The sequence below is a fragment of the Lonchura striata genome, chromosome W (genome assembly GCF_050655825.1).
Source record: "Lonchura striata isolate lonStrDom1 chromosome W, ASM5065582v1, whole genome shotgun sequence".
Lineage (NCBI taxonomy): Eukaryota > Metazoa > Chordata > Aves > Passeriformes > Estrildidae > Lonchura > Lonchura striata.
In genome coordinates this window covers 15,530,505-15,556,489 of record NC_140743.1, presented here as the reverse complement: position 1 = coordinate 15,556,489, position 25,985 = coordinate 15,530,505, and the positions used below count along the sequence as shown (strand labels likewise).

At 46.0% G+C, this 25,985-nt stretch overlaps 1 protein-coding gene across 1 annotated transcript; it reads left to right on the top strand.

Annotated features, from left to right (window-relative positions):
* Window positions 1-11,828: 11,828 nt before the first annotated feature.
* On the top strand, window positions 11,829-25,335 carry LOC146763093 (uncharacterized). Its single transcript, XM_085571142.1, is given in 6 exon segments — window positions 11,829-11,920; window positions 14,137-14,216; window positions 16,956-17,237; window positions 18,156-18,272; window positions 23,635-24,253; window positions 24,939-25,335. Coding segments are annotated over 6 exon segments (1,587 nt in total).
* Window positions 25,336-25,985: the final 650 nt, after the last annotated feature.

The window sequence follows — 25,985 nt, the reverse complement described above, 5'->3', positions numbered from 1 at the left end:
TTGCTGTTGAGGCTTGTGGCCGGGGGGCAAGCCGACCCAGGCCACTGCCCTCATCAGCCATTTAAGTGAGTCCAGCAACATCTCTCAAGTAACAAGGTGTTCAAAGAGGTCACCACAGCAAACACAGTCAGTCGCAAAAGCCTTCGAAACTCGCCTTGCAAGAATTACTCAAGTTTACCAAACCCCTTTTTCCTTACCAAGTTACAAGTTTGTACCTCACTCCAGTGCCTATATCTACGACTACCTCTTTTTTTTTATGAAGAGGAGGGGGGAGATGTAGTAGATAGGGACAGGCGATCGGAAGATCCCGGGATGTGACGGAAAGAAAGACCCCCTTCCCCCTCTCCTCCTGCAGCACGTTACCCATTACCCCAAAGAATGTAACCACACCTAACCCAGTAGTTTTCCACTCCTGACTAACCCTAGAGACCCTACCAAACCCCCCTGACGTAGCAAAGTCCCCCAAGACTATTTAAACCCATGAGATAAGATAATAAAGGCTTTTCGGCCGTCCACCACACTGGTGTCAGCGTGTGTTGTTAGCCCAAGTAGCCTGGGCAAGACCAGGCTGCCGTGCTGTTCCTTGCAACCAGGTAGCCTTGCCTTCCCTGAAGGCAACAGCCCAACAACATGTCAGCAGTAACCACATGCCTGGGATCCTGTTGCCTCCGGGTAGCATTCTTCCGTACTGCGCTGGCCACCAAACCAGCCCACTTGTCCTCAAAAATGTCAAATTGCACAGGTTTAAAAAGAGCCTGTGCCGCAGAACAAATATCAGAAGGCGTCAGCAGGTCAGCAACAAGTAATCGGATCGTCTGTCTAACTTCAGCAGACCCAACACCATACTGTGCAATGGTGTCTCGGATTTCCTTCAACACCTTAAGCGAGAAAGACTGATGAGTGTAATGAGTAACACCCCTAAGCACAGGGAAAGCCTGAGGGCCCCCTGGTAAGGCTGCATAACCCACCGTGTCATGTCCCGTGGACTCCACAGGGACAGCGGCAGCCACTGGGCTGCGAGGCGGTGCAACATCATTGGACACCACACCCCCCGCACTATCAGCAGAGCCAGAGGAGCCTTCCCCATGATCCGGCAGGCTCTGCGAGGGGGCAGAGTCACACATCTGCTCAGCCTTATCCAGGACCTCCTGCCAAAACCTCCTGTGGTCCTTCGTACGCACCATCACCTGGCAGGTGGGGTGAGTCCACAAAGTTGACGGGGAGGATCCGCGGCCCCAGGAACTCACTGGTCTCTCACCAGCTTCATCAGCAGTCGCGCTAAAGGTGAACACCCCAATGCCCCGCTGCGCCGCAGTCCCGGCCCCAGCGGCAGGTGAGGAAGGTGGGGCTGAAGCAGCTGGCGCTCCGGCAGTGCTGTCCGCAGTATCAGCAGAGGGCACCATGGCAGGAGCAGGCGGTAGCGTGGACCGCTACCCCAGCGCATCGCTCCCATCCCCCGGGGCGGGGGAAGGGCGGGGCACAGAGGGAGATGTGGCACGCGGAGACACATCACCGCGGGATGACACAAGGGAGTCCAGCATGCCCCCAAGGAGCATTGGAGACGCGACACGCAACCTCCCTGCGGGCACCGCCCCCATCAGGCGAAGCAGGACGGGCTGCCCGCCTGCTGGTGTGGGGCCCAATGGAACAGTGACCAACACCCTGCCTTTGGCGGTCCCCACCGCCTGCGCATACCCAGCAGGTCATGCAGTCTCAGAAATGGGAGTCGAGTCCTCCTCAGAAGAAGAACCCGAGACCGAGGCGGCCAAACCTGCCTCCATCATCCCCAGGGGAAATATAACACCACAATTTGGATAATGCACCATCACCAAGTCAGACGCAACCCGAGGCGGAGGCTGATCCACGGGCCCCCGTTCAGCCACGAGTGCCAGGAAGGCACAAAGAGAAAGTACTTTCTCCCCCAGCCCACTACACCTGTGGCACAGGGTGGGACGAGGCGGCCAAGCCGGCTCCACCGAGCCCCCAGAAATCCGTGGGGCTTCGTCCACTGACCGGACGCTCTGAGGCAGAGGGCTGGGAGCCCGAACCACCTGTCCTGGTTCAGGGCAAATTTGGGGAAAGAACTCTAAAAGGGTTCCTTTAGGAAAGCAGATTCAATTGGCTCCTCCCCCTAACCAGTTCGGGAAAGACACTTCTTTGGAGAAAAGTGGAAAAAACCTGTTTATTAAACAAGCAAACTTAAACAATATTAAACAATAAAACTTATTGCCACTCCAAGAGAGAGACAAACTCAAGAAACATCCCCCAGGCTGCAGCTCGGCTTACTCAGTCTCTAATCCGTCCCTCCGGTGCTGGAAAAGCCACGGCCCAGGCCCAGCCCGCTGGGCAACAGGTGTGAGTTGCTGCTGTTCTTCTGGTGTTCAGTCCAGAGCAGGTCCAGAGAAAGGGAAAAAACTACAGTCTAGGGAACTTCTTTGCCTCAGCTAGCTAAAACTAACTAGAAAAGCAAAGGAGAGCTCTGTCTCGCTGTCTGTGCATCCACAGACAATACAGTCCAGGAGCAGGAATGTGGAGGAGGGAGTGCAGTTCTTGAAAACAAACTCCGTGCTTCTTCCCCTCCCTTCACTCCTGGAACAAGTCTTAAAGGTGTAGAACTTATTATTCAACATAAACAGGGCAGACAATTGGAGATAAAGGCATCATACAGTCAACCTAGGACACAACCCAAGAGGAGGAGCCATCTTCCAGCTCACTCTCCTGGGGACAAGGGGAATCAGGTGCATTCCATAGGGACTCGGCTTCCCCATCATCCACATCTGAGACAGATAGGTCCCCCAGAGAAGCCCGAGAACTACCAATCTCAGACCCCTGCCAAATGGCATCTAACCTCTTCCACAGCATCATCAGCGGCCCAATATCTTCAAAACTATTATCAAGCAGGGCATCCACGAGGCGATCTCCCACAGGAGACCAATTCTCCCAGGAAAGGGCCTCCACAAGCCTAGGAAAGAATGCTTGCTGCCTTGCCCATAAAAACAACCTCTCAAAATGATCCCAATAAAAAAGAACGCGTTTTCGCTTCAGCACTTCCCTCTAAATGTCCAAAGCCACAGACTTCTCCCTGACGTTCTCAAAGCTCTCCATTACCAAAATAGCAGTAAGGAAACGCCGAACAGAGAGAAAGAGAGAAAACCTCACCAACGCAGTTCTCAGTCTAAGATGCAATACACTCCGGCTGTCACCAGATGTCGCTATAGGACACGTGAAAGCACAATGCAAAACACTGCTATTTTCAAGGTAAAGAAGAAGACCGGTTTTTTTCTGACTCCAACTTTTATACTTTTCCAAAGGTGACAGTGGATTGGAGAGTGAATGTGCCACCTCTCCAAAGACATTGGACAAACTACTAGTACATCAAGTTTCTCCACCCCTATGAAGGAATGAAAAACAATATGCTGTTTACAGAAAGTTGTGTGAAAAAGTTTTCTAACAGAATGTAAACTCAGAAGACTTTAGAAAATCTTAAGAATCAGGGTGACAATTAATTTTGCCTGGGCAAAGTGGACTGGACTGGCAAAACTGGAGCAGGTTAATCTGGTAGGGCAAGTAGGTTTGCATGCTGGTTTCCTTCAGCAATAAAAGCAGGTAGTGTTGTATCAAACCTAACATGCATAACAAAGTAGGCATGTTCTCTGGCATCTAAAAGGCAAACAAGTTGCTGTAACTGGTGAAAAAAATCTGCGTTAGGCACATCCTTCACTACAGCAGCTTCAGCCCTCTCCACAATTCCTGCAACATAAGCAGAATAAGTGATAAGGTTAAGAGGGGTAGCAAATCACTGAAAGGCTCATACAACAGCTGCCATTTCAGCAATCTGAGGAGAAACTGAAACAATAATGATGTCTGAATCCCATCAGGTACAATCTACATTCCACCAAAGCATCACCAACTTGTGGGTGTAGCCAGATCCATCTGTAAAAACAGTTAAAGATTGTAACAGAACCTCTCTTTTTTAGGTCTCATTAGGAGATTAAAACTGGCTGCCACAAGCTTGTGCTTCGGGGGATATGTAGAAAGTTGTCCAGAAAAGTCAATGAGGGCCATTTGAAGCACTTCAGACTGTTGCAATAGCCACTGCAAATAAACAGTAGTAATAGGCAAACAGATCAAACAAAAATCCACACCTGCAAGCTTGGTAAGTCTCTGTCTAGCTTTTACAATAAGCAAAGCAAACATTTCATGTTGAGTTCTTATAGTTTTAGACATATGGTATAGCAAAAAAATCCATTAAATGATCAGCAAGGGGTCTGGAGCCCTAGGGTTCCAGTGGTAAATTAAAGCATGGGGTTCCTTATCTGGATTCACAATTATTAAAGAAAAGGGCAACTCAGGGGCCCATTGGGCTGCTTGTCTATTTGAAATGGCATCATCTACTTTTTGCAGTGCCTGGCAGGCTTACCAGAAGCTGCCGAGGTGACAGGCCATCTGGTTCCCCTTTTAACAAATCAAACAAAGGGATCAGATCTGCATTTTTAGTTTCTAACAAGAAACAAACTAAATTAATTGTTCCCAAAAGCTTTTGTGCATGATGCAAGGTACAAATGTCTGTTTGGATTTGTAAAGGCTGAGGATAAATACTCTGGGTCCTAATGCACCAACCAAAGTATTTCCAAGGGGGTTGACAATGGATTTTTTTCAGGAGCAACACAAAGTCCTGCTTGAGTTACAGCAGCAATGACAAGGGCTAAAGCATCGTCTAAAGCCTCCTGTTTTTCTGCTGAAATAAGAATGTAATCCATGTAATGGTATAATAAAGCAGCAGTCATCTTGTGGCAAATGGGGCTGAGGACCCTCACAACAAACCACTGGCAAATAGTAGGGCTGTTTTTCATTCATTGAGAAAGAAAAATCCAGTGATATCTTTGCAAGGGTACTTACATATAAATGTTTGGGACAGAAAAGACAAATTTAGGAGCATCATCAGGATGCAAAGGAATGTCAAAAAAGCGGTCTTTTAGGTCAATGACTGTCAAGTGCCAATCTTGAGGGATCATTGTGGGAAATGGGAGTCCAGGCTGCAGGGGTCCTATGTCCTCCATCCCAGAGTTAATTTTGCAGAGGTCTTGGTGATGCCTTGTGAAGGCTGACTTAGAACAGAGACTAGACGGAGCTAAAGAATAAAGTAGGTATTTATTAGACCTCAATGGATACACCTTGGGCAGCACAAGAACCCAGCCAGGGCTACACCCAAGATGAACTCAAAATGGTCACAGAATGGATGACAGTCACGGGGTTTCTCACTTTTATAAGTTCTGGTCTATTAGCATATTGGAGTTAATTGTCCAATTATAGCTTTAGTTTATGAAGCTCCATCCTTCTTTTTTTTCTCTCTTCAGTCCACTGTTGTTTATGCTCTTGGGCCTGAGATTTGAATAATTTGTCCTTGGTCCCTAGCTAGAGAAGGAATTGTTTTGTCTACCTACTCTGTGAAAAGACCTTACTATCCCTTAATATGAAGCTCAGAAGTACACACTAAAGCAGTGCAGAATCTGAAAAATACAAAAGCTAAAACCTGAAGCATCATTGGACCAGGCACCACTTGCCAGTGTGTTTTTTAATTATAAACACAGGTGAATTCCAGGGACGGGTAGAGGGGACTATATGTCCCTTCTGGAGTTGGTTTTGAACAAGGTCAGTGAGTGCGTGCAATTTAGGTAGTGGTAGGAGCCATTGATCAACCCAGACTGGAGTATCAGTCTTCCAGGTCAATTTCAATTGCCCCTATCAAAAATCAGACTGATTTTTGAAACTCCATTGGGAAAGTACATCTCTTCCCCATAACACCATGGGTACTGCTAAGACAAATGGCTTTACAGAAGCTATGTAACCTTCTGGTCCCATCACCTGAATTAAGTGGTGACTTTGATAACTGTGACTGCTTCCCCCAATCCTAGTGAGGGCTTGGGGCACCTCCGTGAGGGCCCAAGTGGGGGGCCATTTGGCTTGGGAGATAACAGTAACATCAAATCCAGTATCTAAAATACCAGTGAGTGTTATCTGTTGCCCTCGTAACAATAGGGTACATTTACAGGTAGGGTGTTTATCAGAAATTGCTTGCACCCCTAATTTTTGTGGGTCCCCGTAGAGCCAAATCCTCCCACCCTTGTTTTGTATTTTTCTACAGGGCATGGCAAATTGTGTGAAAAAGGAATCAACCGAGTAATGCAAGTCCCTTGAGGGACAGTACAGGGTGGAAAAGGGGTCCAAGACATAATTTTAATTTCATCAGTAGAATCTGAGTCTATGACCTCAGGTATCATTATCGCTGCTTTTTAATGAAGGAATGGGACCACCATCAGGCTAAAAACTATTTATTACTCAGATAAACATCAGTCTCAGAGGCTGTGAGATTTACGAGAGCAAGCCGTTGGCCAGAGCTCAAGAGTAGTCGCAAGAGAGCTCTGGGAATCAGGGGTTCATACCCAAATCTGACTCCAACATGGTTTTGAGCTGAACATGTTTTATATTCTATCATTATATAACTACATATTAATTATTAAACTTACATTGTTCTATTGTATACATTGATCTCATCCAAGCATGGATTTCTCATGATCTCCCCCTCAAACCCCCCAAACATAATTTCTCATTATTCTTACTATGATTAAGCAATAATTATATCTAATTACTAAGCAATCATCACATCTAACAATCATATCATTTATCATATAATGATTACACAGGTGCAGTTTCCCATGATCTAGCAAAGGCTTAACATTCTCCCAGGGCTTACCCATAACATTTTCCCAGGGCCTAGCAACCCCAACTTTCCTTCCAATTCCCCAAATTCCCATGATTTTAGAAACCTTTTACTATCAGTTTCAGGGGGTGTTGTGGAGGAAATATGCCTGCGTTGTGAACAAGTGAAAGATCTCCTTTCATTGGTGGCCAAGTTTAGAGAGGAAGTTAAATGACTAAGGATTATCAGAGAAAGTGAAAGGGAAATAGATTGGTGAAGTTCAGCCCTTCCATCTTGAGGGAGGCCCACCAAGAGTCAGTGGACTTCCATGCCTCTCACTATCAGACAATAGAAGGACACCTGGTAGGTGGAGTGGAAATGGGTACCTACTCAAAGAGGTAATAATAATTCCTCCTGACCCCCACTCCCAAGTCAGGTGCCACTTCAGAATAGGTATGAACCCCTGGATCTAGAGAGTCAGCCAGATTATTTAGAAGAAATGTCCCATCCCTATAAAATCTTCTATTACTGGATTTAATAATTCTCTTCCTTCTAATGATATAGGGTACTGACACACATGTATGGAACATTCTTTTCTCTCAGTCAGTACCTTTATTAGGTCAATAGCCAATCCTCCCCTATTTCCTTCTCCGGCCCAAACTTCCTTGTTAATACTTCCCTCATATTCTTGGCAAAGTTTTAACACTTTGGTTACCATTTTCCCTTATTCAGGTGTAACCCCTATTCCTAATTGTACCTGCAAGTCTCTCCCCAATAATTTGCAACCTGCTCCAGGGACTAGCAAGACATCTCCCATCCCTGTTCTAGTTTCCCCTTCACTTTCTGTGGGTGAGGGTCCATAGTGATGCAGAGCCCCCCGGCAGATGCAAAGGAGACACACCTTATTGCAAAAACAAGGCCTTTTAAAGTAGTTAGGCCTTTATCAGTTGCATAGTTTTAAATCATAACAAACATAATTCAACCAACCACCATACACCATGATGTAAACACATGATGGTTATATAACTTGTTTTTCTACCTCTAATTCAGCTGAGTCACTCCCTGTCATGGTTTGAAAAGACAGGTGTCTGCTAAGGAAGGCAGGAGCCTCCCCTGAAATGTTATAAATTTGAAATTAAGGGGGGCTCTCAGGCAAAGATATGGGAGCAGGAATAAGAGTTCTTTATTAGGGAAGAAAATAAAAAATAAAATAAATAATGCAGTAATACAAAACAACACTGACAGAGTCAGAATATGACCTGACACCCTTTTGGTCAGGGTGTTGGTAGCAGTCCAAATTGGAATGGCTGCAGTCCTCCTGGAGTGGCACATGTAGTTCTGTTGGAGCAGGGATCCTGAAGGTCCAGTGGAAAAGGCAGCTGTTCCTCTGGGAATCCAGTGGAAAGGCTGAGTCTGGTGTCCCAAAATCTCAGATTATATCCAGTTAGGACTGCTTGGCTCCTCCCTCTGGGCAAAGCATCTCACAATGGGATGCTGCAATTTTTATCAGTCATGCAGTGATATTCAGTAGACCATTAACAGCAGATATCTCCCAGAAGGGAGGATTGGTTTGTGGAAGAGATAAAGAAAACTGCCCAATTAACAGAAGATAACTGCCACACCTCTAACAGATGGCAAATAGAGTACATATTGCCTTGCAATCTAGGACACTCCCATAGTCCTTTTCTACTTAGCCAAAGTAACAAGTCTGAGCCTTTTGAAAGGTTTTTCCTAGATGCAACAAATTACTACATTTTTCATTACAGGAACCTTCAAACTTTCTCCTTTAGCTCCCGTTACTTTTATAATGTTATTGCTTAATTTACACCCCTTTAGAATAGTAGCTACACAAGTTCTCTTTCTGCCAGTGTCAACTATAAATTCTAATGCTTCTCCCTGGGGGCCTACTTTTAAAGTTATCAAGGGCTCTAGATGGTATTTATCCCCCAGGAAATAGAGCCCCTGACATCCCAAGTCTGCTAATTCTTCTGAATGTACCTCTTGGAATACTTTCATGTCTTTGTTCCAGCAAGGGTAATCTCTCTTATAGTGTCCCTCTTCTCCGCAATAAAAAAAAAGACATTTCTAATTTTCTCCTGAGACTTTGATCATACAGAGGCCCTGTTTCCTCCCCTTTCCTTATCTCTGGAATCCGAATATCTGGGAATAGTACCTGGGGGCTGCAGATTCCTTGAGGGGTTACTTTCTCGCATGGTGGCTACCATAATTTTTGCTTTTGCCTTGGCTTTTTCTTCATCCCTCCGCACATTAACTTTTTGGGCTTCTTTCAATAACTTGTTTAACCCCTTATCTTGCCATTCCTCAATTTTTTCCAACTTTTTCCTAATATCTCGCCAGGCATGAGTGGCAAAGCTAAGCCTTAACAGGGCTTGTCCCGCTATAATATCACGGTCTACCCCAGAGTACTGCTGCATGTTTTTCCAGTGTCTCCTCTAGCCATTCAGTTGGAGTTTCTTCCTTTCCTTGCTACACATCAAAAACTTTGCTAACATTTTGCCCTCAGGGTGCTGTGTCTTTTATCCTTTTGATTATCAGATTAAGATAGTAATTCATATTTCCTTGTCCTGTTGCATCATTATGATTCCAATTAGGAGATGCTATTGGCATTTTCTGGTTCCCTGGTGGGCCCTGTTGATTTTCTCTTTCCCAAATTCTTATTCTGGCAGCCCTAATCATCTGCCTCTCCTCTTGGGAAAAGATAATGCCCATTATTGACTGCATTTCTTCCCAAGTAAAAATGTTGGGGCCTAAAAATTGGTCTAATTGTTAAGCTAAACCTATGGGATCTTCTAATAACCCTTTAATTTCCCTTTTAAAATTTCTGACTTCTGAAGAGGTCAAAGGAGCATTCACAAATACTGTCCTCCATTGAGCCCCTTCCATAGGCACGTCTCTTAAAGGAAATAAGCTGACTTCTTGATCCCTTTCTAAATCAGACCAACCTTTCTGTTCCTCAATCATCATGACTTTAGGAAAGACCTGTTTCCCTTGCTGTGTGGTGGTGGCAGTGGAAGACTTATCGAGCAGCCCTCGAGTTTTTACTGACCATCCCCTAGTGTTTTGGTATGGTCCCCCACCAGTGGGAGGGGGAGCCGGCAAAGCAATGGGGGCCGCTTGAGCATCAGGGGCCACTGGAGCAGTGGGAGGGTATGGAGGGCGTAATGCCTCTAGCAGTTCCCACCTCTTTTCCTTCTTTTCTTTAGCCCACTCTGTCTCTAAGGCTTCTGATACCTTAAAAACATTTACCCCGGGGCCAAATTTCTGTACAGCAGGAGGCATATTCACTTTCCTCAGGATTGAGAGGTTCTTTTGGATTTACAAATATGTTTAGAGTTTGACAAATACAGCACTCAAAAGACCCATACCTAGGCCAATAGACACGATCGGAACTTATTTCCTTTTTCATCCACTCTATCATGCAATACTGAATCATTTTGACTTTATCATTTTGACTTTTTTTCCTTTAGTACATTGATTACTATCCCAGTTAGCTAACTTAATTCCTAGGGGACTGTCCTGGGGGTATGTCTGCCAGCGCCCTTTTGCTTCCCTTCTTCCTCGGACCTGACTTACTTGTTCCTTGTCCCATCTTCCTGGGACCTGACCTGCTCGTCCCTAACCACTGTTCCTTTGCTCTAATTCACTCCTCCAGCAGCTTGGGCACCATACACTCCACACAGTTGTTTCCCACACTAAGTACAGAAAATCTCTCCTCTCCAACAACACAATCCACCTCCCTTCAGACAACAAGGCTGAACTCCAACAATTGACATAACCTACACTCATTCACTCACAGTCACTTGCTCTGCCTCTGTCTGGCTGCTCTCAGGACTGGGCCACAGAAATGCAGACAGGGCCTTGCACTTGCCCCACACTCGCCCTGTGTCTACGTCGCATCTCACTCTTACTCACTCCACTATAATAACAGAATAACAACACAACAATAAGGTACTTTTATTTTCAAATCACTTGTTAATCTTTACCTACAGGTATAACTTATCAAGTAAAACTGCTCTAATTTAGGGCATATGACCAGTATCTCAAGTGTTATTAGCCAACCCCAGATGCTCTTGGATATAGGATCCTTAGGATATTTTCCTAACCTTCAAATCCCCACTTCCTGTCTGTAGGAATTTTCCTAGCCTTCAATTCCATATATCCTGTCTGGAGGAATTTTCCTAGCCTTCATGGACCCCAACCCTCAATCTGACACTCCTGTTGGGAGTGGGGACCTTCACTCTCATCCCCTATTTTCTGGGGGATTGCCTAGGAAATTGCTCTCTCTCCTGTATCTTTATTAGGCGTCCAACCCCTCCCTGGGACCCTGTCCCAGATACCCTGTTGTTATGAACAAAACAGCCTGGCTGGGACACTTAGCTTGAACTAAGTACTGACATTGAAATGTTAATTAGCTAATAGCTCCTGGGAATCACCTACAACTCCACCCACACTAGGACTGGGATGCAAAATAATCCAGTGGAATCATAGGAGGGGGTTTTGGGGATGAAAAACAGCCCTAAATGGAAAAGATGGGCACAGTGGAGGGGGCTGGATGGGTGTGCTGGTTGGAGAAAAGGGAATCCCATCCCTAGTCTGTGTTTGACCTGTCACCATAACCTGCAGAGGACCAGACTGGACTGGGCTGTGGGAAGCAGGCACAAGGAAAACAGACACTCTTCCTGGTGTTACCAGGAGGGAAGGAGAGGGATAGCTGCTGCTGGGCTTCGGCAGCAGGCTCTGCACATCCCGCCACCCTTCGGCTACCAGTGTGCCAGGAGGAAAGGAGAGAGGACGGTCTGCTGATCGGGACTTCAGATACAGACTGCACACCTCTTCACCTCCGGCTAACAGTGTGCCACGGAGACTCCAGGGACAGACTCTGCACACCTTCTCACCCTTCGGCTACCGGAAAAGCTACAACAACCCCTTGCTGAGCAAACTTTTTAATAAAGAGCTGAACATTAATAAAGGCATAGACCCTGTTCATTTCAATTTGGGGGGTTCGTCCGGGATAGCCACACCCGAAGAGGAACCCTGGACAGCTCGACCACCTGCTTCGAGGGACCCTCGGGATTTGCTGGCTACTGGACCCTAGGATCAGCGTGAGATGAGTCACACAGAGGAACAACGCGGACGAGCCACGCGGAGGAGCAACGTGAAGGGACAACGGATTGGTGAGAAAAACCGGGAGACGAGCAAGTGAGTGAGTGAGTGACACGGGGGCCGGCAGCTCAGACCCCCGAAGTGAGAGGGACCTGCTAGTACTGCATTTCCGGACTCCTGGGAAGGGGCCGGCCAGGAACAGGGGGAAGTGAGTGGAATAGAGGAGTGACTGAGGCATCGCCTTAGAGGTAAATGCCCTCCTCTGGGCATGTGGAGATTCTCTAGGGATAAAGTAAGTCCCTGGCAATCAGGGCAAGGGGGTTGTCCACAGCAGGGCAGGTGGGATGTCCTGGGAGGCAGAGTGCATGTCCTGGCAGGCAGGGGGCATATTCTGGCAGGGGGCATGTTCTGGCAGGCAGGAGAAGCAAGTTCCACCAGGCAGAGGGCATGTCTGTGGCAGGCAGGACAGGATAACAGGGAATGTGAGATGTCCCTGGAAGGCCGAGCAGGATGTCCTTGCAGAGCAGGTAGAGGGCACGTCCTAGCAGGTAGAGGGCACGTCCTGGCAGGCAAGATCATGTCCTGGCAGGCAGGGGGCATGTCCTGGGAGGCAGAGGGCATGCCCTAACAGGCAGGGGGCAGGTCCTCACAGGCAGGGGGCATGTCATGGCAGGCAGGGTCATGTCCTGGGAAGAAGAGCGCATGTCCTGGCAGGCAGGAGTCATGTCCTGGCAGGCAGGGGTGTGTCCTGGCAGGCAGGAGTCATGTCCTGGCAGGCAGGGGTGTGTCCTGACAGGCAGAGGGCATGTCCTGGCAGGCAGGGGGCAGGTCCTCGCAGGCAGGGGACATGTCCTAGCAGGCAGGGGACAGGTCCTGACAGGTAGGGCATTTACTAACAGGCAAGGGACAGGTCCTGGCAAGAAGAGGCATGTCCTGGCAGGCAGGGGGCAGGTCCTTGCAGTCAGGGATCATGTCCTGGGAGGCAGAGGGCATGTCCTGGCAGGAAAAGTAAGTAAGCAAGTAAAGAAGCAAGTAGAAAGGCAAGCAGGCTAAGCCTAATGGGAGAGTCAGGCGAGGGGACTGTGGGAAGGCAGATGGAAAGTGGCTTTAACAGCACTATAACAGGAGATTCAACAAACTCCTGATGAAGCAAATGACAGTGATGGTAACTTTATTACAAAAGACCACATGTGCGATGAAGGTGACTGGCAAACTCGAGTGTTATCTAAGTCAGTTTTAGATAAGATCTGTAATGTTGCAGAAAAAATGTTTTATCAGCTACCAACAACTGAAGCTAAGGGCAGTTACCTTAACATTAAACAGTTTTCTTCAGAGACCTTCTTCAGTTCGTGGATAGGTTAAGAGCACAAGTGGACAGACAGGTACAAGATCCAGTGGTACAGGCAGAATTGATTAAAGAGATAGCTCAGAGGAATGCAAATGAGACCTCTTGTAGAATTATCCTCAGCCTTCCCCTTGACCCATCACCTAGTCTTTCACAAATGACTGAAGCCTATTGTAAATGCAGGTGAACCCAATGGAAAGAAATTACAATGTCTGACTCAATTCAGAAGGCTGAATGATTTCTTTATTATAACTATGGCTAAAATACATTAATATACTATATAAAAAGGAAGAGACTAAAACTACGTACTACTTTCTCTAACTCTAACACACCTCGTGACCCTCTCTCGAGAGTCCAGACACAGGTGGATTGGATTTGCCATCAGGCTGAAACAATCCTCACCAGAATCAAATCAAGCACTCACTCCAGGTAAACAATTCTCCAAACACATTCCACATAGGAAAAATAAAGAGCAGAAATAGAAATTGTTTTCTCTTTCATTTCTCTCTGTGCACGTCTATGAAAAATCCTGAGAGGGAGAGAAATGTGCTTGCCACAGAAGCCTGCACCAGGAAAGCAGAACTGTTCAGTACCCCTGACAGAAATAAAGGATTGGCACACCCACAGCCTGCTGCAACTGAGGTTCCAGGTCCAAGGAGGCAACCAATGTCACCAGACCAGCTGCAGCACGTCATCTGCCTCCACTGCAAGAAACCAGGACACTTAGCCAGAACCCGCCCCCTAAACCAGAAAGAAAGTTCATCAAACAAAAAAACTGAATTTACAATATAAAGATATAAATATAGCAGGACCCACACAGGCAAACACCTCTCTCTCAACAAATAAGGGAGAGGACGGGACCCATGGTGGGGGGGTGGAAAAATAAAAATGTCAAATGTTCAGCTAATGAGATTTGGCAGCCACAAGGTCAATTTCGGCTCATGACTACCAAAGGTTTTCATTTCAGATCCACTGATTGGGAAGTCATTATAGTGGACCTGTCAAACATCTCACAGGATCTCAAGGTTTACCACATGGGACCAAACAGTGAGTATTTTGTTATTGGGGACACAACACACACACCATTGGAGACTAAGGTAGCTCCCATGACAACTAAGGGAAATATATCAAGCCTTATGTTGTTGGCATGCTGCATGCACCCACCATTCTACCTAGAAAATGGACAAATTATGGCCCAAGCCATTCCCATCCCAGTAGAAATTACAGCAGAAGGAAAATCACCAGAAGTCTACTGGGCAGAGGTGGTGAGAGAGGATAAACCCTCGATGGCATGCAACCTAGCCCATGGATCAGAGCACCTTCATGTGGAGGGGGTTCTAGACACGGGCGCAGACATCACAGTAATACCTAAGATCATGTGGCCATCACATTGGGAATTGCAACCTGTGGCTGGCAAACTTCAGGGCATAGGAGGAAACGCATTGGCAAAGATTGCAAAAAGCATTGTGCAAATTGAGGAGCCTGACGGAAAATTGGCAAGTGTTCGTCCATTCATTACAGACTATAAGGCCCCCCCTGTGGGGGAGAGACACCATGTCCCAGTGGGGAGTTCAATTGGTCATTCCTAAGACACCCCAGGATTTTTGGAAATAGCCACTGTGGAGCGCCCTACCCCCAAGTTAAAGTGGTTGGATAACACCCCAAGGTAGGTAGCACAGTCTCCTTTGAGTAAAAAGAAGCTCAAGGCGCTTGAGGAGCTCGTGGAGGAGCAATTGGCTCAAGGACACATAGAAGAGACAGATAGCCCTTGGAATTTCCCAGTCTTTGTAATAAAGAAACCGGGGAAGGACAAGTGGAGGTTGTTCCATGATCTCCGAGAAATAAACAAAATTATAGAGGACATGGGACCACTCCAACCAGGGATGCCTAGTCTAACAATGCTCCCTTGAGATTGGCAATTGGCTGTCCTAGATATCAAGGACTGTTTCTTCCAAATTCCATTGTACCCTGAAGATGCCCCACAGTTTGCATTCTCGGTTCCCACCGTCAATCGAAAAGCCCCAATGAAACGCTATCACTGGAAGGTCTTTCCTCAAGGTCTTAAATCGAGTCCTTTCATATGCCAACAATACATAGCCTCACTACTGTCTCCGGTACGCGTGGAGACAAATGACGCCATCATCCTTCACTACATGGATGATGTGCTTGTGTGTGACCCCAATGACTCTATACTCCAATACATGCTTGACATAGTGGTTAAGGTTTTAACCTCTGCTGGATTTCAATTGCAGAAAGACAAAGTTCAAAGGATGCCACCTTGGAAATACCTGGGTTTGGAAATCACTGCAAGGACCATTGTTCCACAGAAATTGGAAATTGATTGCAATCCCAAAACACTAGCAGACCTCCACTCTTTGTGTGGTTCTTTGAGTTATGTAAGACCCTGGCTAGGCCTCACAAATTAGGATCTAGACTGTCTCTTCAATTTCTTGAAGGGAGAGAGGGAGCTGGCCTCCCCCAGGGAACTGACCCCAGAGGCAAAGACAGCAATCAAAAAGGTACAGAAGGCCTTGTCAGAGAGGCAGGCACATCGGTGTGAGCCAAACATGCCTTTTCATTTCATTGTTCTAGGAAAGCTGCCACATTTGCATGGGTTGATTTTCCAATGGATTGAGATGCAGAAGGATCCACTCTTGATCATAGACTGGGTCTTCCTCTCCCACCAAAGATCCAAGACCATCACTGAGCCACAAGACCTAATAGCAAAGCTGATTTGTAAGGCCAGGGTGAGATTGTATGAATTGGCTAGTTGTGACTTTGCATGTATTCACCTCCCAGTGAGGCTTTCTGAGAAGGGAAGGAACTCTCCTGAGAGACTGACCAAAGGGATGTTTGAGCATTTGCTCCAGAGCAGCGCCAGTCTCCAATTATCTCTGGACAGCTTCAGGGGACAAATATCAGTCCATGCCCCATCTCACAAGTTGTTCAATGAGGAATTCCACCTCATTCTTTGAGAGAAAATGAGTCAGAGACCACTCAAGGCTCTCACAGTGCTCACAGATGCATCAGGGGCTTCCCACAAGTTGGTGATGACTTGGAGAAATCCACAGACTCAGCATTGGGAAGCTGATGTCAAGTTTGTGGAGGGATCCCCCCAGGTGGCAGAACTGGCTGCAGTGAGAAGAATTTTGAGAGGTTCTCAGAACCAATCAGTTTGGTAACAGACTCTGCCTATGTGGCGGAGGCAGTGTCCAGGGCGGAACAGGCCGTGCTCAAAGAAATAGAGAATGAACATCTCTTCAGGTTGCTCTCACAGGTCAAGTTGTTGTCAAGCGTGCACACCAGATGCTCAAGCAGGTCTTGTATAGACAGAGCCGTTCAACTGCGTGGATGTCTCCACAGAAGAAGCTTTGTAAAGCCATGTTTACCATCAATTATCTGAACTCTTCATTTGAAAACATTAATCCACCAGTGGTACATCATTTTAACAGTGGCAATCAGTTCAAATTGTCTCAGCATCCACTGGTTTTGATTAGGGATCCAGAAACTTGGGAAACCAAGGGTCCCTATGAGCTCGTGACATGGGGTTGTGGCTATGCGTGTGTGGCTACTCCCTCAGGCCCGCAGTGGATTCCCCAGAAGTGGGTGAAACCTTTTGTCCCCAAAAATCCAGGTCAAGAAGAAGGGGATGAGAAGCAAGTAGCCGATGTTTCAAAGAGAAGATGCTGCTGGCTGGAGGAAAGAGAATTTTCCTAGGTGTGAAGTCCTTCCGGCAGATACAGGAACTTTTAATATGTTTTAAAAATGTTTATGTTTCCTTTTTAGAGAAAACCTATCTCCCACTCAACCCTGTGATGAACCCCTTCCAAGCTGTCATCTTGCTAATGTTGAACAGTCTGGCAGCTGCATGGATCGTCCCTCAGCCATGTCAAAACGTCTGGGTGACCCTGGCACAGACACTACAGCAGGAAAACATATGCTTGTCCATAGCAGCAGCAAAGAATCCTATGTCCACCTGTCTGGAGAATTTCCAGCAGGTTTGGACAAATATAGGTCCACCAAAATTCCAGAATCGCACACCCCCCAACCACACAAAGATCATCAGAGGCAAGCTGTGGTGATCATGAAATCCTTAGAGGAGTGGTTGTGAGGTTTGCCCAAGATAGCTCAGGAACCCCAAGAGTTAGAGCTATTGGGTTCTTTCCCCCACAGCTTACTGCATACATTTTTCTGTCCTTCCAAAACCTTCTAGCACTAGCGAGTACCACATCATAAAATAATATCATGGGAAGTTTACTGCAAGAAGGTGGTGTCAGAATACAAGCCATACTGGGGCAGACAACCCATCTTGCTCAAGTCCCAAAAGCCTCCCTAAGGGATTGTTCTTAATTTGTGGGGATCGGGCATGGGCAGGAATTCCTTCTTGGCATTTAGGAGGGCCATGTACCATAGGGAGGCTGTCCGTATTGACACCCAACCAAATGCTAATTGGTAAATGAACTCACGAAAACAAATCAGCAAACAAAATTCAAAAGAGGAGTGCAGACAATCTGGACCCAAATTGTAACTCAGAAATTTTTCATTGGGCCAAATCAAAAATAATTGCTCTGTCCCTGTTCCTTCCATGGGCCACAGCAGCCAAAGCTCTAGGTGAATTGGGCCATCTAGAGTGCTGGGTGGTCAAACAGGCAAACTTGACATCTACTGCCATCAGCTCCCTCCTGGAAGATGAGGAAATGACCAGACAGGCCACACTTCAAAACCGCGCTGCTATAGATTTCCTTTTGTTACTGCATGGACATGAATGCCAAGAATTCGAAGGACTCTGTTGCATGAATCTGACTGCAAAAGCTCCAAACATCCATGCTGCCCTTCGAAGCATGAACAGCCTGATTGGACAAGTGAAGCAAGAATCAGAGGATTGGTTCAAAGAACTGTTCAGGGGCTGGGGATTCACAGGGTGGTGGACTTGTATAGTTAAATAAATGTTGTTATTTCTTGTTATTCTGTTCCTTGTAACCATAGCATTCAGGATCCTGCATCATTTGATTTTCAAAGCTATCAAGGGTCTCATACCTTCTACCTCACAAGTCAACCACATAGAGTTGGCAAACCTAAGGAGGTCGGACTACGCCACCAACTGTAGGTGGTGGGAAAACCCACACTCAGTGTTAAATGAACCTAAAGATTTCCTGTAACCTTGTTAAACAAATAAGGGGGAGATGTTGTATTGCTCTGGGGAATAGTTTTTACCTCTCCAGAGACCCCTGTAGCTGTGACCATGTTAATTTGACCATTCCTTCCTTTCCTGACTCAGTTGGCTGGGAGCCAAGCAGCCCTTCCTGTACTGAGCCTAGGTAAGGCTCTGTCCCTTCCTTGTTTGCTCTCTTTCCCTCTTCCTCCTATGGAATAAACATCTTGGATCACATCGGGGGTTGGAGCCTCTTTTGGAATCTTTGCCTTGCTCCTGGAATACTTCCCCCCAAGGCCTTGCTAGCCTGGTAACTTCGGGGGGCTGAGGCGGGTAGGTGTTTCCCTGGAGGATCACTCAATCTTTGCCTTTTGCTTCATCTCTTTGCTGGTCAGTCTTCTCATGGAGGTACAGAACCATGGCTAAAAAGACGTTGCACTTAATTCACAGATCCAGACTGTCCAGTCCACGTCTCACACACACACACACCAGTCAATCCCCTGTACACTTCCCCCCACACAGTACTTACAGTCCCTTTTACTGTCTGGGTCTTCCTGCACAAGAATTGTGGGCCAATTACCACCATTTCTTAGGGAGCCTTTATACTTCCCCCTTTCTTTTGATTTATGAGTCCTTTCTTGTCCACAGAGTGTCATCCTGCAATCGTCAATGATGCCAGAAGAAGCCAATTGAGCTGCTAAAATTGCTGAGGCATGCCTCTTGGTTGAAATATCCTAGGGCCACACAGATGAGGCGTCCATCCCAGACGAGACCCCCAATCGTGAGAAACAAAGCCCACTACTCAGTTAAAATTTAAAGAAAATTTAATAAGGGACAATAGGAGACAATGTCAATAAAGCAAAAGGAACAGTGCTGGGTTTTTAGCCACAGCCAGAGGCACACCAGTCAACATAGTAACAGCCTTATATACCCTGGGTATTGTATCAGCCTAATACGTTTACAAATGGTTATACATATTCAAACATTTTAACACAGTTCCTCCTCTGTCCCACCTTTTTAGAGCATGTTCAGCTCTCCTAGTCATAGTAATTTGTTACTTTTTGATATATTCAACAGGTTTTAAGTCCTTCATTGATTAAATGTTAACATTACAACTCCTCACATACATTGGTATCACAATACAACAGTTGAAGTAAAAAACCTAAACTTTAGCAAAACTTCCTTTACAGAAGTCAGGATTATAAAACATATAGTATTCACTCTAACAATTACGAAAGTCAACACTGTAATATACTGATCACATGACAGTTCTTCTATTTGTCATAAAAATGGCTGTTAGCATGCATCTTCCTTCTTATCACTTAGCCCACAAGGGTTAAGCCCTTGTCCTGCAGAGAAAGCAGTTAGCCAAACTCATTAGCTCGCATTCCTTTCCCTTATCATCTTAGTCCACTTGGTTTTGTTTCTCTCCAAGAGCAGTTAGCATTAAACATAGCATCTACTATATGTTTATCATCGTAGGGCCTGATGGGGCTAGGCTTCTTGTTTTGCAAAAGTGGTTGCGGTCGAGCACAGCAGCCAACACCCGACTTTTATTAATCTATACTTGTTCTGGTTTGAAAGCAAAACCAGTGAGAGACTCCAAGTCAGAAATACAATTTATTGGGAAAAGGGGAAAAGGACAAAAATACATGCAATTATACAAAGGGAAAAGCTACTGACAAAGTCAGGATACAACCCGGCCAGCGTGCTGGTAGCAGTCTGAATTGGAGTAGCTGCAGTCCTCTTGGGATGACAGATGTAGTTGCTGTGTCTTCTCAGAGAACCTGTGAAAAGGCTCCCCTCTGTGTAGAAATCTCCAGTTTTATCCAGGTGGGAATGCCTAGCTCCTCCCCTTGGGCAGAGCATCTCACAATGGGTCATTATGAGTCACAAGGTGTGTCCTTAATCACCTCCTCCTCCTGGACAGTGTTATCTCTGAGTCATGTGGCCAGGCATTGATGGGACCATTAACAGCAGATAAGGAAAACTGCTCTAAGGCAACTCCTACTCAGATGGTAATTGGAAAACGTTTTTTTTAAAAAACTTGGACAATACTTTATACTGAGGTGCTTGTGTTAAGGTAGTCCTGTGTTTAATATATTAAAGGAGTCCCATGTTCCACGCTCAGGCAGAATAGATGGGAACTTGTCTGGCATTAGTGTCTTCCTTGCAGCAGGTAAAACTGGTGGGTTTTAGTGTCCTTTCTTTTGCTGGCTTGGTCTTTCCCAGGCTTTAGACTGGCCAAGGCTAACCCCCACCCCCCCACCCCCCCACCCCCCACCCCACCCAACCCCCCGCAGGCTCCATGGACCAGAAAAAAAAAAACCAAGCCAGAAACAGTTCAAGGGGAAAAAAAAAAATGAAAGAAAAAAAAAGAAGAAACAACTAAATAACTGAAGGATCTCTGCTGGACACCAGGGAAAAAAGGTAGGGAAAGAAAAAAAGAAGCTTCTTGCCTAAGCAAGTGTTGTGGCTTGACACGGAAAAAGAATATTTTCTGGAAGGAAGAGGTCAATTTGGATATTGACCAATTGTAGATGGGCACGCCTCTGAAAACAGAGAGGGGTTAAAAGCAGAATTCCCAGGAGAACTCGCTCTCTTTGGTTCCAGTCAGCGCGCAGTGCAGAACTCTCCCCAGCCCGGCCGTGGCTGGGTGGGGGAGGGGAAGGCCCATGGTCTGACTGAGGTAGGCCCAAGGGTGGAGGAACTGGAACTGGGCTCGCCCCTGCAGATGGAAGGGTAGAAGAAATGTGGAATGCTCCGTTCCCCCCCCAGAATCTCTCTTGAGAGGGAAAGAGAAAGAGACAGCAGCAGTAGAGAAGCAGTGGGGGGGGGGGGGGGGGCAAGGTGCCCAGCCATATGGGAGCTGCCGGAGGCTGGGCATCAAGCCATCCAGGGAGTTTGGACTTTTAACCCTTCCTTGAAAGATGAAAGCTTTGTGAATTTTCCTTTCCCCTCCTCGGTTTGAAAGAGAGGAAGAGGGACACCTTGGACCCTGGGATGTTAGAAGGAGAAATTCTAGATGGGAGGGGGACAAGGCTTTTGGCTGGACTTTTTCGTGTTGGCCAGAAACTGAACCAATCTTCTCCTTCAAGAGAGACTGTATTTTGGGAGGATTCCAGTGAGTCAAGAGACCTGCTTCAGCTGGGAAAATACAGAAGTGGAGTGAAAAGAAAAAAAGTTAGGAGGTTTGTGGTAGTGCCCCTGTCCTCAAAAGAAGGAGAGGAGAAGAAGATCCCTGTTCTTGAACCCTCGGCCCCAGGGGAAATGGAAAAATGGGGGGACTGTGGTCCCAAACAATAAAAAAACTGAACTATTGTTTTTTCCCCTCTTGGCAGGGCATCCTTGAAAGGAAAAATCCTAAAAGCAGTCTGTCCATCCATGCATTGGTGGTGAGAGCACTGTGCATGGAAAGGAGAAGGGTCACCATGGCAAACTTTTCTCCGGGCGGTGCCATGTGTGACATGGAAACACAAGATGTAGAGCTGTGTTTTCTTGGGGGGGATCTGTGGCACAGGAGACACTCTGTTCCCTCAAAGGCCTGAGTATCTCTTGTCTAGAGAGTAGAAACCTGATTGAGGTCCAGATTGTGTCTCACTGTGGTTTGGTAGTTGGGTGGTGGGAGGAGGAATGTTTTGCAAAGTTTTCATTTTGATCTTTGTGTGCTTTTTTTTTTTTTTCCTTTGCCCTTTTTCCTTTCTTTTTTTCTTTTGTAGTAGTAGCTTAATAAAGTTTTTTTTTCCCTGTTATTAAGCTTAGGCCTGCATTGCTCTGTTCTCGATTCCACTTCACAGCATTCAAGGGAAAGATTACATTTTCATGGGGGCGCTAGCGTTATGCCAGTATCAAACCATGACAGCAAGCAAAAAAACTAATCCAACAAAGGCAACAAAGTAACAATTCATGTCGCTGCCTGAAACACGCTGGAGAGAGAGAACATTTAAACCAAACTGCACAGGAGCTCAAGACTGCCTGCCCCATTGTAAGAGGCCGTCTGAAGACCCTCACTCATTTGCCTGTCGATTGCCACAAGAAGGAACTCCCTTCCCCCACTGCAGTTCTGGTTTGGAGAAGGCAACGGTGCAGGTGCAGCTGCTGTACTGTTACATTAGCTGTTCCCAACGAGGCCTGGCAAGGAGTTGGCAAGGACTTGGCGAAGACCCAGCATGGACCCAGCACAGAGTGGCCTACTGCAATTCCTGCTTCACTCTCCACCTTTAAGCTGAATGAACTGTTGGGGTGACTCTGGTGGTCTCTCACTGAAGACCCCTCATCTGCCTCATTACCACCGTGACAGACAAAGATCAAGAACCCTCTCCCCAAGGACTGAGACTGAGATCCCTACCACAGAGAGTGGGGGGGAGAGAAAATGACATGACCTGTTGTTCTCCAGTAACTTCAATGGACTTATTCTTCATTGTGTTTGTTCTGCCTGGATGATTTTCTGTAGATACACCTGTTCCCCCCATAGCAATTTCAATAGACTCTCATTGTTCTGCATGTTCCCCCCTTTTCCCTCTGTGGACTTTGGAGACTCTCCTCAACACAACAAGATGGATCCCCATCGTCCGGACCAGTGAGGACCTCACCTGTGTTGGTAGTTATTCCCATCCCCCCTTCTCTCTCTCTCTCTCTCTCTCTCTCTCTCTATCCTTTTTATGTATTTTCTGACCCCACTATCGCATTTATTGTTTTTGGCCCCTAATAAAGGTGCATTTGTTGTGATTAAACTGATAGTCCCCTGCTGTTTGTCTTTTGCACTTTGGGATCGGCTAACGAACCATCACGACACCCCGCTATAAGCAGATCGTGACATTAAATTGGCATCACGGACAGGATTTCTGTCTAGGCAGAAGTGTGCAGGTTCTGTGTAGTCTGTAACTGGGGAAGGACGTTTCTCTCCAGCTGCACCTAGCCTGCCAGTCCAAAAGACTGAGAATGGTCTAGAGAGCAAGGGGTGAGATTCAAATTTCCCGCAGACTGCACATTGCCCAGCTGAAAAAGCACCCACACTGTCTTCAGAAAATGGCAACAGATCTCTTAGTGCAAAATGTGGGACACTGTGTTGTTTTATTGTTTGTATGTGTATTTGGACTGTCTGGGAAGGAAGAGACAACTTGAAGAAACTAAGCAGAGCCTCCTAGGCAGATTTTTTCTCTTCACCCACCCAGGGAAGCGAAGGGCGACACAGTGAAGTCTGTGTGGTTTGTGTGACTTAAGTTTGTACCTCCCTGCCGTGGTTTTGGTCCCTTCACAAAATGAGTAATAACCTTAATGTTAAAGCTAAAGCTGAATTTTCTGCTCTATTAGCTAAATTCAATGCCAAACCTTCTCCGGGAGGAGAAGAATGGGCACAATGTAATTGGTTTAATTTGGATAATGTGGTTGATAGAATATGTTCTTTACAACATGATACAAAATTTAAACTGGGCAAAAATAAAACCATCTTATGCTCAGTTTTGGGAGCTTGTCTTACAGCATCTGTAGAAACTCACTTTGAGGGAAGAAGTGAGGAAAATGCAATAATAGACTCCCTTCAAAACCTAGTTGAAATTTTGGAAAAACAATTAGATGAAGAAAAGAATAAAAGTAATTTATTACAAGCTGCCCTTAAAGAAGAACAGATTAAAAATGCAAAATTCACCAACAAACTAAAAGAAACAGAGGAGAAGGAAACTCCTCACATTAACCAAATTTATCCTCACAAAGAACTTGAGGCAGTAAATAATTGTGGGGAACATTGCCACCCTCACTTAAGACCCTTAATTAAAACAGAATATAACTATCTCAGTGATGATGATCTTGACCCCCACATCACAACCAAACACGTACCATACACTGCCACTGAATTAGCTAAGCTTAAAAGAGAATATGGACGCCTCCCACACAAATCAGAAACAGAATATTTTTTTCTGGGTGTCCCTTACTGGTTGTGAAACGTAAATTTTAAGGAATTTAGAGATTTTAGAGGAGCTAAGATTTTAGTTAGAAATAAGCCTTACTAGAGTTAATTAAAATAAATGAGTAGGCCTTGATGAAGTAAGGAGTTAGTAGTTAACTAATCATTGATTGCTTGTCAGCACAATGTTTAGTTAGCTGGGTTTATAATGAAGAATATAGAAACTGACAAATAGCTTTTAGGAACCTAAGACAATTGTGGGCCTCCTCTGTTCTGAAACCAATTGAAGACAAGGAATGGGAGTTCTACCAAGAGTTCATTTGTCATATTTTCATTGAAAAGGTAGAAAGGTCAGAACGAGGAAGACTTCATTTACTTCCTCATTTTGGGACCCCTCCCCATGAAAGGGACCACCGACCCATTTCAAGGGACAAACTATGCATGCTTAATAGCCTTTGGAGTGATTAGCATACGAAGCGGGGAATGGGATGTAGCAAAATTATGAATATGTATTTGTATTTTGTGTATTCAATACTTGTATGGATAAAAAGACTCTGTAATCACCTGGAAGGTGCGGTGTGTATTTGGGAGCTATCCCGCACGCTGCCCGGCGTCGAATAAACATACACTTTCTAACTTTAAACTGTTACAGAGTTTTGCCCGTCACAGTTGGATATCGGTACTAGATCAATATCCATATTTTTTAATAAATCAGTTGCAATCAAATTAAATTAACTGAACAAGAAGCCAGTGGGTACTGGGGACATGGTGTCTTCTTAACAACAGGAGATAAACGTGACTCATGGTCCCTGACACAGTGTGCGGCTTTTTGGGCCGGGGGAACGAGTCCCTTGGAAAGGGGAGATCCTATAGCTATAATTAGCACCCCCAACTAACTCCTAGAAAGTGTACACAAAGCTGTTTGTCTGCAAATGATTCATGAAAAGAAATTAATTCCTGGCTTTGAATCCCCAATGCAATTACCTGTGAAGCCTGAAATAATGACTCATTTAATTCGTGGGCTTCCAGAAACACTCAAACCTACTGCCATAGCTTTACAGAAAACTATAGTGATGTTTCCCCCCTCTCAGCCCCCTAAATTATCAGGCTAGCCCAGAGATCTGAGGCTTTGAGGGGAGGAATATCAGGAGATGGCAAAGATTTCCAAAAGAGGCTCTTACCCCGATATATGTTAGTTTAGCTCTCTTTATTCTGTGATGTCCATGGGGAGAGTGGGGCAAAAGAGGACGAACAGGAAATGTCAGGGGTTTATCTAGACTTTGGACAGGGAGGGCTTCTCTGGCTCTCCGCCAACCCTGTCAGGGCAGGAAGGAGGGGTCCAGGGTTATCTTGATCAGAGTCACAGGGTCTCAGGGAAGGGGGAACAGAATGCCCATGAGCACAATGTAACACTATAGCAGCTGTATCTCCTGTATCTACCCTTTTATGTAGAATGGGGATTTGCTGCCTCAGGATTGTCAGTACACACATGGCAGCGGGGACCCAAGGGTCCGACAAGGCCTGTTGGTTTTTATTCCCATGGTTTCAAAGATGCAGAGAAACAATACACTACCTGGGAAAAGGGATTGTTTGTGTTCAGCCTGTCTCTCATTGAAGTGGAAAGACTTGCACTACAACTACCAATTGTATTGAGAAGCCCTTTTAATGATATTAAGACAGTCATTAATGGGACAACCCCTCCTGACGGGGTGGCCCAGAGGGCCTCAGTAAGGAAGTGGTATGCTCAGATTGAACATTACTG